At 42.8% G+C, this 16,324-nt stretch overlaps 1 protein-coding gene across 8 annotated transcripts in view; it reads left to right on the top strand.

Moving 5' to 3' along the window:
- Zbtb34 (zinc finger and BTB domain containing 34) overlaps positions 1 to 16,324 on the top strand; it is a 76,364-nt gene that overhangs the window by 16,879 nt on the left and 43,161 nt on the right. For 2 of the 8 annotated variants that reach the window (XM_076845461.2, XM_076845467.2), the window contains one exon: positions 1,592 to 8,081. In XM_076845461.2, the coding sequence (XP_076701576.1) occupies positions 1,592 to 3,116 (1,525 nt within the window). In that variant the 3' untranslated portion in view covers positions 3,117 to 8,081. Of the gene's footprint in view, positions 1 to 738; positions 861 to 1,422; positions 1,491 to 1,591; positions 8,082 to 16,324 lie in introns of those variants that run through there. The other 6 variants (XM_076845463.2, XR_013090346.2, XM_076845465.2 and 3 more) reach the window with 6 other exon arrangements.

Here is a 16,324-nt window from a genome sequence, read left to right as displayed (position 1 = left end):
TTCAAATTGATTTCAGTCGTAAGTCTAGGATAAATAAAGACACAGTATTCCTGTTTGACTAAAATGTTTTAACTCAGATTTTGACATGATTTTTTAAAAAAATTCTAAAGTGATACAGTTCTACTAACTGATCCTTTCCTGCAAGTCTTGTATTTGGTTGCATATTGTCTTGTCTTGAAATTGTTAAATTTTTTTCTGTAATTATGTTATTATTCTGTATTATTTTCTTGCTTTCTTTGAGCTTAATTTGTTATTTATTTACCAACCTCCTGAGTTGAGTAGTTTCACTTATTTTTAGTACTCATTCTTTAATGGTAAAAAGTTTGAAGGCTTTGACTTCTCTTATTGCCTTTCTTGTTGTTGGTGATATTTTCTAAGCCTCCAGCATTTCATTATGAAAAATTTCAAATATTCATAAAAGTTGAGAGAATTCTATAGCAAACACCTGGATATTTGCCATCCGGACCCTGCCATTGTTAGCATTTTATCATGTTTGCTTTATTAGATACCTGTCCATCTAATTTTTTGGAGATACATTCCCAAGTAAGTTGAAGACCTATGTAAATGTTACTCAGACCCTTCTTTACTGCTGATTTTGTTTGTTTTCTCATTTTATAAATACTTGTATTCCATTCTGATTTTTCTCTGATTCAATACCTATTAAGGAGGGCTCTAAATTTTTATTGGTTGGATATTAAAAACTAAAATATAATTGTTAGATCTCATCTTGTGTTTTAGTCAGAAAATGTAGCCTGGCCTCTCTATACTTCTTCAGTTTTGAGCAAGCTGGTGCTGCAGATTCCAGACAAGAGGGAAGCAGAACTGTCCCAGGTGCGCCAGCACTGTGAGCTCTAGTGGAGGTGAGGCACTTTTCATGTGTCCATCACTCTTCTTGCTCCTACTCCTAAAAATAACTTTACTGGAAGGGACTAAGCTTTGTTGTGTCACAGAAAAGGGTGCAGAGCAGAAGGTGGAAAAGTGCAAATCATGACAGTACTGACAAGGGACCTGCTTCACTCATGATGCCCAGTATGCTGTTAACTTGAAAAATACCAGTTAAAAATATACAGATAAGGGCTGGGGATGTGGCTCAAGTGGTAGCATGCTCGCCTAGCATGCGTGAGGCACTGGATTCAATTCTCAGCACCACATAAAAATATAATAAGGATATTGTGTCCACTAAAAAAAAAAAAAAAAATACACAGATAAGTCAGGTTATCCTTTAGGTGAATTTCAGTAATTTTTAGAGTATTTCAAATCCTCAAAAGTAAGTGAAACAGGGAAATATTTTTTCTGAAAGTATACTAGTTTCTCAGTTGGAGCATAAATAACCCTATTATGTCTAGTGTTTTATTTTTGATCAAGGGAATGTTGGATGGTAATGATACTGAGCTAATTAATCCTGTGGTTATTTGGCTTTAGGTAAATTAACTGAAACCTGAAAGACTAAAAAAAAGCAAGAGGAAGAATGTTGAGGCAGACCTTAGGAGGTACGATAGCTGCAGTGTTTAGATGTTGTCAGCTTGTGTTTATTTCACTTGTGCTTGGTGAGCAGTCATTGGTGAATTATGAAATCTCTCTTTTTCCACAGATTGCGCTTCATGTCGGTAGAAATGGACAGCAGCAGTTTTATTCAGTTTGATGTGCCCGAGTACAGCAGCACCGTTCTGAGCCAGCTAAATGAACTCCGCCTGCAAGGGAAACTATGTGACATCATTGTCCATATTCAGGGTCAGCCATTCCGAGCCCATAAAGCAGTTCTTGCTGCCAGTTCTCCATATTTCCGGGACCATTCAGCATTAAGTACCATGAGTGGCTTGTCAATATCGGTGATTAAAAACCCCAACGTGTTTGAACAGTTGCTTTCCTTTTGTTACACTGGAAGAATGTCCTTGCAGCTGAAGGATGTTGTCAGTTTTCTGACAGCAGCTAGCTTTCTTCAGATGCAGTGTGTCATTGACAAGTGCACGCAGATCCTAGAGAGCATCCATTCAAAAATAAGTGTTGGAGATGTCGACTCTGTCACTGTCGGTGCTGAGGAAAATCCCGAGAGCCGTAATGGAGTGAAAGACGGCAGCTTCTTCACCAACCCTGTTGAGATCTCCCCTCCATACTGCCCTCAGGTACGGCAGCCCGCTGTGAGCAGTGATCTCCGGATGGAGACAACTCCCAGCAAAGCTTTGCGCAGCCGCTTACAGGAGGAGGGGCATTCAGACAGGGGGAGCAGTGGGAGTGTGTCTGAGTATGAGATTCAGATCGAGGGTGACCACGAGCAAGGGGACCTCTTGGTGAGGGAAAGCCAGATCACTGAGGTTAAAGTGAAGATGGAAAAGTCTGACCGACCCAGCTGTTCTGACAGCTCCTCCCTAGGTGATGACGGGTACCACACCGAAATGGTTGATGGGGAACAAGTTGTGGCAGTGAATGTGGGCTCCTATGGCTCTGTGCTCCAGCATGCATATTCCTATTCCCAAGCAGCCTCACAGCCAACCAGTGTTTCAGAAGCTTTTGGAAGTCTGAGTAATTCCAGCCCATCCAGGTCCATGCTGAGCTGTTTCCGAGGAGGGCGTGCCCGCCAGAAGCGGGCTCTGTCCGTCCACCTGCACAGTGACCTGCAGGGCATGGTACAGGGATCTGACAGTGAAGCTGTGATGAGCAACCCTGGGTATGAGAGCAGTCCCCGGGAGAGGAGTGCAAGAGGTCACTGGTACCCATACAATGAGAGGTTGATTTGTATTTACTGTGGGAAGTCCTTCAACCAGAAAGGAAGCCTTGACAGGCACATGCGCCTCCATATGGGAATCACCCCCTTTGTGTGCAAGTTCTGTGGGAAGAAGTACACACGGAAGGACCAACTGGAGTACCACATTCGGGGCCACACTGATGACAAACCATTCCGCTGTGAGATCTGTGGGAAGTGCTTTCCATTCCAAGGTACCCTCAACCAGCACCTGAGGAAAAACCACCCAGGCGTTGCCGAAGTCAGGAGTCGTCTAGAGTCCCCTGAGAGAACAGATGTGTATGTGGAACAGAAACTAGAAAGTGACGCATCAGCCTCAGAGATGGCCCTAGATTCCCGGATGGAAATTCATACAGTGTCAGATGCTCCTGATTAAGATGGTAAAGAAGTGCACCCAAACAAAGCACATTAATCAATGCATATTTGTGATTTGCTTTGTTGTAATCTTTGGTTTTCCCAACCATCTGGAAATCTCTTGGTCTCTTGGCAGTTTTTCTAAAGTTTCTGGATGGAACACTTCATTGTGTTTATCCTTTCCCTGCCCTCTCTCCCCCAAGGAGCTCAAAGCATGAAGGGCAACATATCCAGGGAAAACATGGGCTGACAGTATTCCTCTTTGGCTGAACTCTTAATCCAAAATCCTCCAGTGAGTTAGCTATGCCAACTAGTTGACCCGCCATTCTCTGCCAAGAGGCATACTCTCTCATTGTGGGCGCTGGCACCAGTGCATTTCCACGGAGGGACTAGGATGCCGTCAGCTGATACAAATGGGTAACCTTTTCTAATTTAAACTTACTTTAGGGGGTAGTTAGAAAATTTATATATATATATAATAAAACAATTATTATATATATAGTATATATACATTCTCAAATTTGAGTTTATTCTGGTTGAGGTGAATGTAAGAGGAATATATAATTTAATACAATGTGAACAGAGCTTTTGACTCTGTCTCATCCCTACCTAATATGTTACTTTTGCCCCTTTGTTTTCCTTACAGAAGAATGTTAATAGGATTTCATATATATTAATCATTGTGTCCAAAAGCAAGCAAAGCAAATCACAGTGTTCACAGCTCTGCTTCATAACAAGTACATAAACCAAATGCCATAAAATTTCTTCAACTCTAGTTGGGAACCCTTTGGAATTTTTGTTCGTTGTCTGGCAGGAAAGCTGGACGACCTGTGGTGCTGACCTTTTTACATAGTATAGTGTTATATTAGCCAACCCCAAAGGAGCAGTGGTTTTCAAGGTTTTTACTGGCCTACAAATCTACCTTCATTCCGTACTGTAGAAACATACATACCAGGTAACTAAATCGAATCACTCTCTACCATGAGTTAGTCCTCGCACTAAAGGAAAGGGATTTGTAGTTTTGTCTACAAAATTCTCCAAGCAGTGTTGTGGTGTTTTTGTTTTCTTCCTCCTTTTTCTTTCCCTTTTCAAACAGCCAGTTCAGGTGCACAGCAACTTTTTCTACGTGCAGTTCCCTGGGAAACTGCAGAACTTGGAATTTGTACTTTTTGTAAAGCTATACTCTATGGGAATTGCAAGCAATATATCTATCTTAGTATTGTGTGTGCTAACGAGAGCCTCGGTGGCTCCCCCACTCTCTCAGTGTTTCCTGCTTAAAGAAACCAACAGTTAAAAGCCCTCTGAGATACTCAGTGTGTCACCAAATTTGTGTGTGTATCACCATATTTTTGGTCACGTGGTGCTATTTTTGTTAAGTATCTTTTAGGTCAGTATAGTTGTAGAAAATGTGAAATTTAATGGTAGTTGTGAATTACAGTTATTTTCCTCTCTTTGGTTCGTAGCTTGAAGAGAGACCTCAAAAGCATGTACGTGCTGGCAAACACATTACTGTATACCTGATCCTGTTTGAATAATGTTTTATTGGTAGGAAAAGTCTTCACTATTGTGTTCACATATACAAACAGGCTTTACAAGATGGCTTTGGTGCTGTAGACTCCAGCAGCGGGCAGTTCTGGAAGCAGCTTGGTGGTGAGTCTTGCTGCAGGCTGCCCTTGGGATGTCAGCACTGCAGCCTCTGTCTGTGGACCTGGACTCTTGAGTCCACACTCAGAGCATCTCCACAGGGGAACAGTGCTGCCATCTAAGAGAGGAATAGAAACAAAAGACAGCCTTTGAGGCTGTGCATTAAGGAATGCAGAAATGGACGTTTGCTGGTGTTCCATGCTTTTTTGGCTCTTAAAATACCAACGTAGATTTGGGGAATTATTTTGGTTTGGGTTTTTGTTTTGTTTTGTTTTTAAGAAAAAAAAGTCATTCAAACCCTTTGTGTGTAATAGCCCGTGGGTGGTGGCTGTGCAGTAGCACCTCTTTAGCACACAGGACCTGTTCACGTGTGAACTGCTACGCTACACATCAGTGTTAACTCCGAGTAGATTACACTCTAATCCTGCTGCTCCTGAGGAGCAGCTCTTGCTAAATCGGGTATATAGTATGCCTTTTTCCTCGTCAAACTGCCTAAGTGGGGGTTTGTTCTCTCCTTGAAGCACTTGTACAACTCCTGATAAAGCCGCGTGCCTCACGGGGAGGCTGGACCCCAAGTGTTTACCCACTTAAATATGTTCTGGGGTTTCAGGTAAATGTTTGTTGAATTTTTTTTTTTTTCTTGAACATGAATAAGTTTGATTTTGATTTTTTTTTTTTTTAAGAGTTGAATGCAAAAAATTTGTGTTGTATTACAAATTAAGTTTGTGACAAGAAAGACCCAAATCCAAGGACATGAGAGGTCAAGCTCAGGGAAGGAACCTCCTTTTCACTCAGGCTTGGGGCCTTCTGCAAGGCCTCTAGAGCTTTCTGCAGCATATGAGACAAGTTGGGAGGGAGAGCACTTGGGGCAAGCACCTTTAGTGTCCTGGTTCTTGTCATCGTGTCCGTCTTAACCTTATTTACATGAAGTTCTTGTAATTGTAAATTTGTTTAACTGGTTTGAGTTTACCAAAGAGTGACTTATCCAAAATTGTCTTTGACAAAAATATACATTGCTTTGATTGTACAGTTCAGGTTCAAACATTGTCATGGGACTGTTAAGGGGCAGAAAATTGATTGAGTTTCTCTCTAATAATCATGATTCCATATTTTGCAAGTTCCACTTGCTCCCATTCTTGTTGCTAACACTTTACCCTTTCCACTGCTAGCAGTGTTAAGAATGAATTCTCAAGCCATAACACAGTACTGTAAAGTTCCGCAGGGCTTCGAGGGAGGCAGCACGTAGGCCAGCACACAGCTGAGTAGCCTTTCTGAGCATTCGCACTGTCATGCCTTCCAGTGTGCATGACTGGTGAGAGGGTCACTCCACTCAGATGGGGCAGCAGCAGTTAATTGTGCCTTGCCGCATGAGGATGTGCCAGGAGGATTAACATGACCACAGAACAGAAACATTCCCTCCCTGAAGTTCACGTCTCCACAGACGAAGTACGCTGTGTAACTCCTTAGAGCAACTCTTTTTGGAAAGCAAAGTCCCTATTTCTGTACAGTTTTAGGTTAGGTGTTTTCATTTATATCAAATGCAGAAATCAATTAAGATAAAGTGATATGTGAAAAAAACTTTTACAGTAAAGTATATCCTGAATCCATAAGGCTTGTTCATAATTGAGTCTCTTCCTGAGCTACCTTCTCAGCATTAGACAATGTGAAGACAGTGACAGCGTCCTTTCTATCAATGTTTAACCTGTTACTACAAACTGTGAAGACAAAGAATTTTATACTTGTACTAATGTTTGTGGTTTTAAACAGTTTTTTCATTCTAATCAGTTCTCTACCCTCTAATTTCTACTAAAGCTGTAAATACATTTAGAAATTATATTTGTAAATACAGTATATGAAGACAAGTTAACTTTTTGGTTACTGAAAAGCCTCCCACTCAGTTGGCACTGCCTTAGCAGTTGTCTGATTTTTTTTTTTGTGTTGTTTTTTAGTTTTTTTTCCCCTTTTTTTCTTTTTTTAAACAGCAGAAAGGATACTGTCAGTTCACTGTTAAGCAGAATATACTGTAGAACTAAATTGATAATTTTTAAATCTTTCAGAGCATATGTCTCTTCTGATGAAAGCAGTTATAACCAACTCTGTTTTTCCCTTAGCCCAGACCATAGCCTGCATGTTTTTATGTGTAGTTTTGTTTTTATTTTTTGTTTTTACAGCTTAGACTCTAGGAAGAATTTGCAGGAACACAAAACAAGGGCTGGGGGGAATCATCTATGTGAATGAGCTTTACTTTAAAGAGATTGATGTGTTTTATTTTAATAACTTTTCTGTTTTTTACTGTGATTTTTTTGTTGTTGTCGTTGTCATCGTCGTTATTGTTAAATTCTATAATGGTTTCCTGTGAAGCCTCCACTGAAAGGGACTCAAATATGCAACACCTAAACTATTTTCCAAGGGCACATGCCCCTTGAATGGTGCTTCTAGACTGGTCAGGGTTATTTATTAAATTTTATATATGAAAGTATTGGGGAATTATGTAAATTCTTTATATGAAAGTATCTAGTTCATAAATCATAGATTTCATATTACTCAGTGCAACTGAACTGAACGTTCAGAAGAGTCATTCACATTGTTCCAAATTTGTAACGGTTATCATGTCACATGCATCTTTTTCAGTAAGTGCCAGAGTGTGTCCGCTGTTTCTGCCTTGACTTCTCAGCCCAGAAGAGAACCTGTTTTCTCTGGTTCCCTCTCTGGGTCTGGCACAGACAGGGCTATTGTAAATCTTGATCAAGTTCCGGAGTCAGCCTTGCTTGGCACTCCGAGTAGCCGATTCAGTAAACAGACCTCTTGCTGCCCCTCAGTGACAAGTATGCTGTGAATTCAACCTTTGGACTTGTGGCCTAAGCCTCTGGTTGCTGCCCTGACTAGAGTAAGAGGTAAACTTACCTGGTTTGTTTGAGAATGACCATTTTCCTAATGTGAAAACCATCTCTCTCACCACTTTTATTAGTAGGGCTAACATTGTTTTCCGTTATAAATGGTTGAGCAATTTGAATGACTTAACACAGTGTCATTATCTTGCAATATAAACTGGTAACCTCACAACTCCACACTTCATCACCATATGAAGTAAATGAAGCTAGCTAAGCGGATGCTGTATCAACTAGTAACTTGCCATTAAGGATTATTTTATAGCATGGATTTAAGACTATTTATTCAAATGATATTTTACTCTGTATTCATTTTGTTTTAGATTTGTGACATGAATATTTCAGTGCTGCTTAATTTTTGTTCTGAATTCTCGTTTCTTGCTTGTAAATGGCTTTTTTATGGTATAAAGTCAATGGAAATTGCTGTTTGTAAATAAAAATGCTGCTAGAGCAACTGTGCTGTGTTTGCCCTCTGTCTTTGCCTGCCCTGGCCTCTGAGAGTTTCCCTGGCCCTGACAAACATCTGCTGTCTCATAGTTTCTGTAACCACTATTTTCAAAAGGCAAGGGTTTCATAAGAAGCTCTTGTGCCACAATTGTGCAGAGAAGAGATAGGAGCAGGTGTGTTTCTGATCTTGCTTTTGTGTGGCTAAGACTGGATTAGCAGGGGTGAACCCTGCTGTCCCCACCTGCCTGCAGAAGTACCCATTTGGTTTCTTGAAAGTGCCTCACCTGATCCTGCACAGAGCTCGAAGCTGTACGTACAGGCTGTCTCTTCTGCCTCCTCTGTCTTCTCTCACTTGATCAAGACAACTCCTCCGGGTTCCAGTTCTGCTTCCCTACAAGGGCTATTGAAGTCAGGCCCCTTTACAAAGGTCTTGTTGAGCTGGGTTCCTGCCCATGGAGCACTTACTACCTTTTGTAATTGGATGTTCATTAGTGGGATTTTTCAGCTCATCTTTACCCCACCAGTCTGGCAGCCCTCTGCTGCAGGGATCCTGAACTCATTCTCACTTGTGTGCCCTTGGCACAGACCCTGACACCGGCACAGGCCCTGACACCACTGCAGGTGCTTGGCAAATGTTCTTTGAGTGAATGGGCAGTTGCACATCTTCAGGAGGGTCAAGCAGGGCAGCAGGGCTGGTACAGGGTGGGATTCGGTTTGGCTTCTGTGGAGCTGGCTTGCTCCTTATACTCATGAGTAAGGGCTGCTGTATAGCAAGTTCTCTGCCTTCTCTCCAGGGCTTTTCTATATTTAGGTGATGGTGAGGTGATATGAAAGGTCCATGCTGAAGCCAGCTTCACTTGCTATTGGGGGGGCCCAGGACTCCTGAGGAACAAAAGGGGAGGATGAAGAAAGTGCATCCACAGGCCGGACGGGGAGGCCTGCCTTCTAGCCCTGCTTTTGCCTTACCACGACCTCAAGCAACCTCTTTGACCCCAGTTTGACTCTTAGGGCTTAGACATGTTGTGAGGCAGTGGCTCCTGATAGTGTGCCTATTCCCATGGGCTAGAAAAGTAGCCCAACCTTCCCTCCCACAGGATTAGAGGAATATCCAAGAGGATGTGATCCTGGTGGTGGGAGCACCCATGGGAGCAGATAGACTGAGTCAGAGCACATATTAGATCTTCCTGGGCTGCGTTCCTGGCAAAGGCCATTGGCCTTTCATTTGTCCTGAAGTCTGACTTATCCTCACTTTCGTTTCTTCCAGTTGCAATTCAGGTGTTGACTCTGCCCTGCAGATTTCGGGGATGTTCATGATGCCCTTTCAAATGTTAAAGTACCAGCCCCTGTCCAATTTTGCCTGCTGGTCTTCATCTCTATTTCCTGGACCATTTCCTTGAATGCCTCAGGGACATATTTGAACATCTGTTGTGATGTTTGGGTTTTTGCAGTAGGTCTAGTTTGCATGCCTTTTGTCAGCAGAGAGGGCTCAAAACATCAGAACACACATGTGCACACATGCAGTGACAGAAGAGGCCACTGTGAGGGAAGAGATTAGACAGCACGTTGACCTGGGGTGTATGTGGAAGCCCCGTAGTGTGCTTGCTCTGCCGTGCTTATCAAGGTGTATGATAAAGCTCTTCCTCCCCCTTGCTTGGTTCAGAGTACCGATGATGTAAAGGGAGATCTGTGTGTGTCACAGGGGGTTGTAACGTGGACTTCCCCAGGACCACCTTCCAGAGTCTGAGAGAACAGAGTGCCTGCTATCCACTCAGGGCAGGTGAATTGGTTCCCAGACCCTTGTCTCTGAAACAGCTTGCTCACTGGGGCTCCTTTTATTCTGCCTCAGCCCCAAGGATAGCCTAACTTGGCTATTGTGGTGATTTCTGGGGTGGGGTCTGGAAGGCTGCAGAGTCACTATAGTGACATTACCCCAGGAGCAGCTGTCCAGATAGTGTCATTGGATGTACTGCTGTGACAGCCTTTCTTTGCAGGACAGATGAGCCCACCTCAGCCTTGCTGTGAGGCAGTGAGGCCCTAGCACTTCTCCCTTGTGGGTTCTGCCCTGGGGACATTTGTCCTTGATGGGCTCTCCTGGACCCCACTGTGACCACATGGCCAAATCTTCCCTTGAATCCTGTGGGCATATTCAGATACTATGTGTGCACGGGCACGCACGCGCAATTCTTTTAAATGAACAGATAAAAAGGTCATTTTGAACTGTCCCCTTCCCCCAGAGTGTCGGATATGGAACGGAGAGATCTGCGCCCTTCCATGTTGGTGGGAAGAGACCTCACAGGGACCTGCCAATGCTGGGATTCTTACACTGGTCTACATCCATCATCTGCAGTTTCTGCTGATGGAAACTGCTGCCTCCCAAGGGACTTTTGATGATACAAAGTCCTTGTCCTGACTCCCAAATCTGCTTCTCTGGTGCTTCCTCCCTTGGCCACATTATGTTTAAACATTTTGTGACAACATTCCCATCTCTGTCTAACCCTCTCTCTGGGTTGCTCCAGGCTACATGTGACTCTGGGCTATTGTCTTTTCTTTATAGAGTCTAGGCCAAAAGGACATATTTCTCCTTCACATCACCCACACCTTCTCCATTTCGGGGTTTTAATCAATATGACTCTGGGACTTGTTTCTGATAGTTTTGTTGGAACTGAAGTGGTAGAGCCCAATACTTGGAGGAACACTTCTTTGGCAACCTGATCTTTTCTGTGACTGTTTAACCAGCCTGTCACTGCCGGACAGCCTATTCACCACACACCTGGGTCCCTTGAGCTATCTTTGGGGATTTTCTAAATGATTTTTCTTTTTTTTCATCTTCAGCCCCTTCTCTCTTTCCCCTTACTTTCTCTCTCTCTCTCTCTCTCTCTCTCTCTCTCTCTTTTTAAAGGGAGAGAGAGATAATTTTAATATTTATTTTTTAGTTCTTGGTGGACACAACATCTTTGTATGTGGTGCTGAGGATTGAACTCGGGCCGCATGCATGCCAGGCGAGTGCACAACCGCTTGAGCCACATCCCCAGCCCTCCCCTTACTTCTCTAAATATCTGTGTGAAAATTGAAAGCCAGCCATTGCCTTGACTTTGGGAGATCTGGGCTCTGAGCCTGGACTCCAGCATCTGACTTTCTAGAGCCTCCTCCTTCCCCTTTGATGGCTGATTCTTCTTGCTCTCCATGGTGCCTTGGCTGGCCCTGTCTTGCCTGTGCTGTCTCTGCACAGGAGGGCTCTCAAGCCAGTGGCTGGTTTTATTCACTTTCTCTTTGCCCTTTCATCACACGGCCTCTCCATTCCTCCTTGCCTGCTGCACCCCATGACCAGGCAGGTGGTGAAATAGGAATGCTGTTAAGTTTCAGTAACTGAACTACCTCCACTGCATTTCCCCCTGTCCCCAGAATGGGCTTCCTGCTACCAAGTTCTGTTGAAAGGCCCCACTTCCGACTGTGGTCAGGGGTGCCCAGCTGCAGGCCCTGTGACACTGGGGACTTCCACATTGGAGGTAAGGCCTGTGCCTCTTGCCCACGATTGCACTTAAAAACAGTTCCCAGTGATGTGTCAGGGACTGTCTGGATGCAATTGTCCAACCTGCATGGAAAGGGTTGGTGGTCCCCTTGCAGGAGACTCTATGTGGATTGGTCAGCCACATGGAGCTTGCTATATTCTTACCCGGGGTCCTAAGATGGCTGGCTACACCCTCAGGTCCTGGAGGGCAGAATCCTGGTGGAGCCCGGGACATATCCTGTAAGTAGAGGCTCAGTGTTACTCTACTATTGTTTTACTACAATAGTAAATTGTAGAAAAATGAAACAATGAGCATACTAGTTTAAAAAAAAATGGACATGAAGAATTAATTGATATTTTTGTTTATAGCTCAGTATCTGGGGCTACTTTTGAGGTCCCTTGAGAACCCGTGTCCTGCTGGAGGGAGGAGGGACCAGAAGTGACCTAGTCTAAGAAGCCCAGCTAGGTGAAGAGGGGGTAGGACCATGAAGCAAAATTCAGGTGACTTACTTAAGTAGTAAATTGTAGAAAAATGAAACAATGAGCATACTAGTTTAAAAAAAATGGACATGAAGACTTAATTGACATTTTTGTTTATAGCAAAGATTTTTGATGAGACTAAAACTCTAAGGGAAAAAATAGATCTCACTATATACAATGTAAAATGTTTAGTAAAAGAAGACAACAAAGCCATAAAAAATGGAAAACTGCAAGTTGAGAAATAAAAACACTGTGTAATATGTAGATCAAGAATTTTTAACATTAATAAGAAAAAATGAATAGTCCAATTTAAGAAGGGGAGAGAGCATAAACAATCCACAAAAGAAATACTTAGGGCTAATAAATACATAGTTAAGATATTTTACCTCACTAAAAAGCAATTAAAGTGATAATGAGAGACCATTTTTCTACAGTGCCAGTGTTGTTGATGTTGGGGGGAAGTGGGACATTCTTATCCTACTGTTGGAAACAGAGCCAGATGTTGAGGTATGCTGTATTTTAGTGTAGGCTAAGAAATTTGGGTTTCACTTTGTGGCCATGGGGAGGCAGTAGAACTCAAATCACTTTTAAAAGGCTTTTCATAGAGAACATTGTTGCAGAGAGGGAGGTTTATATCAAGGAAAGTCAGCAAGCTGGGAATCCAGGGTGCATTGCCTTGGGACTTTGCTAGATCTGGGGCCAGCCCTCAGGCTCCTAGACTTGGAAAGCCATCTGTGGCACCCAGGGAAAGTAAACTCCCAGTCACCAAGTGTAAAGTCACCAAGACGTAGCATTAGTATGTTATGCTAAATTTTATTATGAAATATAAGCGGTTGCTAAAATGTAACATGTTTAACTCATTAATTTTAAGCTAGTAGTACTACCAGTGATGACCAACTCTTATTAAACATCTAATAGGTGCTAGACAATATCCTAAGTACTTTTCATTTGTTACTTCCTGGAATCCTCAAAAGGATTCTGTGAGGTATTGCTGTGGTTTACATGTTGAATGTTCCCCAAGCCCGTGTGAAAGGCTTGGTGCCAGGGTGTTGGGATGGGGAGATGGAGCCTAGCGGGAGGTCCTTAGAACATTGGGGTATGCCCTCAAAAGGAACTGGAAATACGACTGTTTTGCTCCTACATGTGTTCCTGCTGTGGTGTATCTACCTCACCAGAGGTCAAACCACTTGGACTTGTACCTCCAAAACTGTGAGCTAAATAAACTTCTCTTTATAAAGTTAACAGCCTAAATATTTTTTCCCTTCCTTTTTTTTTTTTTTTTTCTGAGCTATATCCCCAGCCCTCAAATAGTTTTTTTGTAGCTACACAAAGCTGAGCAATACTGAGGTACTACAATTACCTCCCTCTGTTTTACAGGAAACAGACTTCAGAGATGAAATAAATTGATCAAAGTCATACCACTTCAGAGTGATGTGAGATGGAGTGTGACTTCAGAGCTTGCCATACTTTAGATAGTGAATGTCAATTATGCAAACCTGTGCCCCGGGGGACACAGTGGTGAGCAAAGGTGACACAGCCCAGGCCCGTGGGAAGCTTAGAGTTCAGCAGTGGAGAAACGGCCATCACATGGTGACATAGTCTATAATCCTAACACAGTGAAGAAAAGGTAAAAGGGAGCTATGAGAACTTATGGCAGTGAAACCTGACCTCAGGGTGGGGGGAAGCACTGGAGGAAGTGACACTTGAGAGAAGCCTGTGTTAACTAGGTAAGCAGGGAGTAGGGAAGAATAGCAATTCAGGCAGAAGCATGAGCATGTGCAAAGGTCCCAAGGCTGGAGGATTCTCAGCATGTATGGACAGCTGAAAAAGGCCAAGGTGTCTGAAGCCTTGGCCTAAGATGGGACATGTAGAAGGCACAGTCCTGCTCTTAAGCTCTGCATTTCCAGTAAGGTCCTCAGTGACCAAGCAACCCGCCTTCAAGTGAATGTAGTAGGTCTATCCCTTCTTTAGACTGTTAACCTTTTCTTTTTCAGTCAAGTTTTCTTGGGCTGAGAATCAACCTGTCTTTAAGGTATCATTATATATCTTAGTTCTGATTTCCTCCACTTGGATTTAAAGTTGAAGTTTCAGAGGATCGTCTCATCTCCCTTGGAGTCAGTGTTTCCAGAAGGTGCCTCATTGATAATACGGGGCTTTGTGCCATGCGGGCACTGAGACACAGAAAGGAGATCTTTATTGTCTCTGATCCTGCACAGCTCACAGACTTATGTGGAATTGAGATAAAATAATAACTGCTAGGTGCTTACTTGGTTGTATGGCTTTTTCAGAACTCTTCAAACTGAATATTTAAAATGGGCACGTTTTATTTTATGTGAAATATACCCTAATATGGTTGATCTCAGGAGAAAAACAGGCCAATATGCAAAACACAGAGATAGGTGTTTAATACATTTTCCCCAATATTAATCTGGGTCCTCCTCCAAACTTCCAGATTCTGATTATTCCAAAGACTACCTTTTTTTTCTCCCCATCCCAAGGGACAGTTATTTACACTCATAGTTTAGTGGTTCTTTCTTCTCAGACCTCCAATATATATTTAACTCATTTCCTAAGTTAAATTCTCTCTGCCTAAACAAGTAGTGTGGTTTCTGTCTTCTGGCCTGGACTCTGGTTTCTCAAAGCTGGGATTCTGGAGGATCTGATCATGTTCCTGATCCTGAGTACAGTGCTGACCCACTTCCAATGGGAAATGGTAGACTGGGAACCCCCAGCCTGCAGCTGCATTGCTATTGATTAAATGCTCATTCCAAATTAGTTTTGATGAAATATCTATTAAAGCACTGTCTTAGGAGACCACATGGCCACTAGCTTGACCATTGAGGTAGGAATAATCGCTTCAGGGACTGAGACGGCGATGACTTTTCCTGATTGTGTGAAGCACTTACAGAAAGAAACTGCTGATCCCTCAAGCCATGGTCAGAGAATAAAGAGCTTTTATGAATCCCTTCTTTCTTGAGGTGTAGAGTGTTCAAAGCAAAATCAAGTTTTATTTGGGAATCGCATAGCATTGCCAGGGGAATACCTGTGCCATAATCAACCATGGGCTTATCAAAGAGGTGACGCAAGGGGCTGGGGTTATAGCTCAGTGGCAGAGCGCTTGCCTCGCACTTATGAGGTGCTGGGTTCGATCCTTAGCACCACATAAAAATAAATAAGTGAAATAAATACAGATTAAAAAAAAGGTGAGGCGAGGGCAGGTTTATAAAGGCAAAAATGAGGATGGTAACAATCTCTGGCCACAGTGGTTAACAACAAGGGTGACGTCAAGGGTCGTACAGTTGCTGGGCTGATGTCCTTGCAGAGTACTTTTTGTATATGGTTGTGGTAGCCTCTGTGCCAAGCTTGTGGTTCTGGCAGAGCCTTTGTGAGTTACTCACAAATGATCATGCACAAGAACCCCTCTTTCCTAGCCTCCTGGCTTTATTTATTAATTTTTTGTTAAGGTCAACATAAGTGACTCCATTTTGATTTTGACCACTTTCACAGGGGTTAACCTCAGTGAAAATCAGACCCAAATTTAATTTTGGGTTTGCAGAATTATTAGTTGAGTTCCAAGACTTGCTGTGTTTCTCATGAAAACAGGGCACTGATTCAGAAAAAAATGGAACCCAGAATCCTTGAGGGAGCATCAAAGTAGATTCAGAAATCTGAGAATCTTGAACCCTGAAGAGTCTCTGATCCTTCCTTCCCTTCCATGGAAGGAAGAAGCTTGCCCTTCCATGTCTGAAGGGAAAAGCATTTCCTTGTTGAAGACTAGCGATAATATCACCTGGGACAGTTCCCTTTTAAGAGGATTACTATTCTCTTTGAGACCCACTCCAACCACCACTTAATCATTCCCCAAATTAATCATCTCTAGAATTACATCTAGAATCAGGCTTCAGCATACTTCAGAATACAAAGCATGGTCTGGAGGGAAGTGGTTTATACTGTAAGACTTGTAATTTGTATCAAAAAGCCTGGGGAATGTGTTTGGCAATGGTGAGATCCAGGAGAACAGAATGCCACACTGGACAGGACTGAATCTACTGATTTACCAGTAAGTCTAGATGTATTGAGTTGGCTCATGCAGCTAGAAGGGGCACTGTGTACTTGGTGGTTTGACTAAAACATGGGTTTAGTGAAGATAATGGGATCTCAGAATGGCCACTGTGGGCAGGCAGCAAGGACAAAGTGGTAATCAGAATGTTGTGACTGATATGGAATTTGGAAGTAGTTAATTGATCATGGTATTCCTCAGCA

Source organism: Callospermophilus lateralis, chromosome 2 (assembly GCF_048772815.1).
Source record: "Callospermophilus lateralis isolate mCalLat2 chromosome 2, mCalLat2.hap1, whole genome shotgun sequence".
Classification (NCBI taxonomy): Eukaryota; Metazoa; Chordata; class Mammalia; order Rodentia; family Sciuridae; genus Callospermophilus; species Callospermophilus lateralis.
Note: the sequence above shows the minus strand (reverse complement) of the source record. Positions and strands in the feature narration are given on the sequence as shown.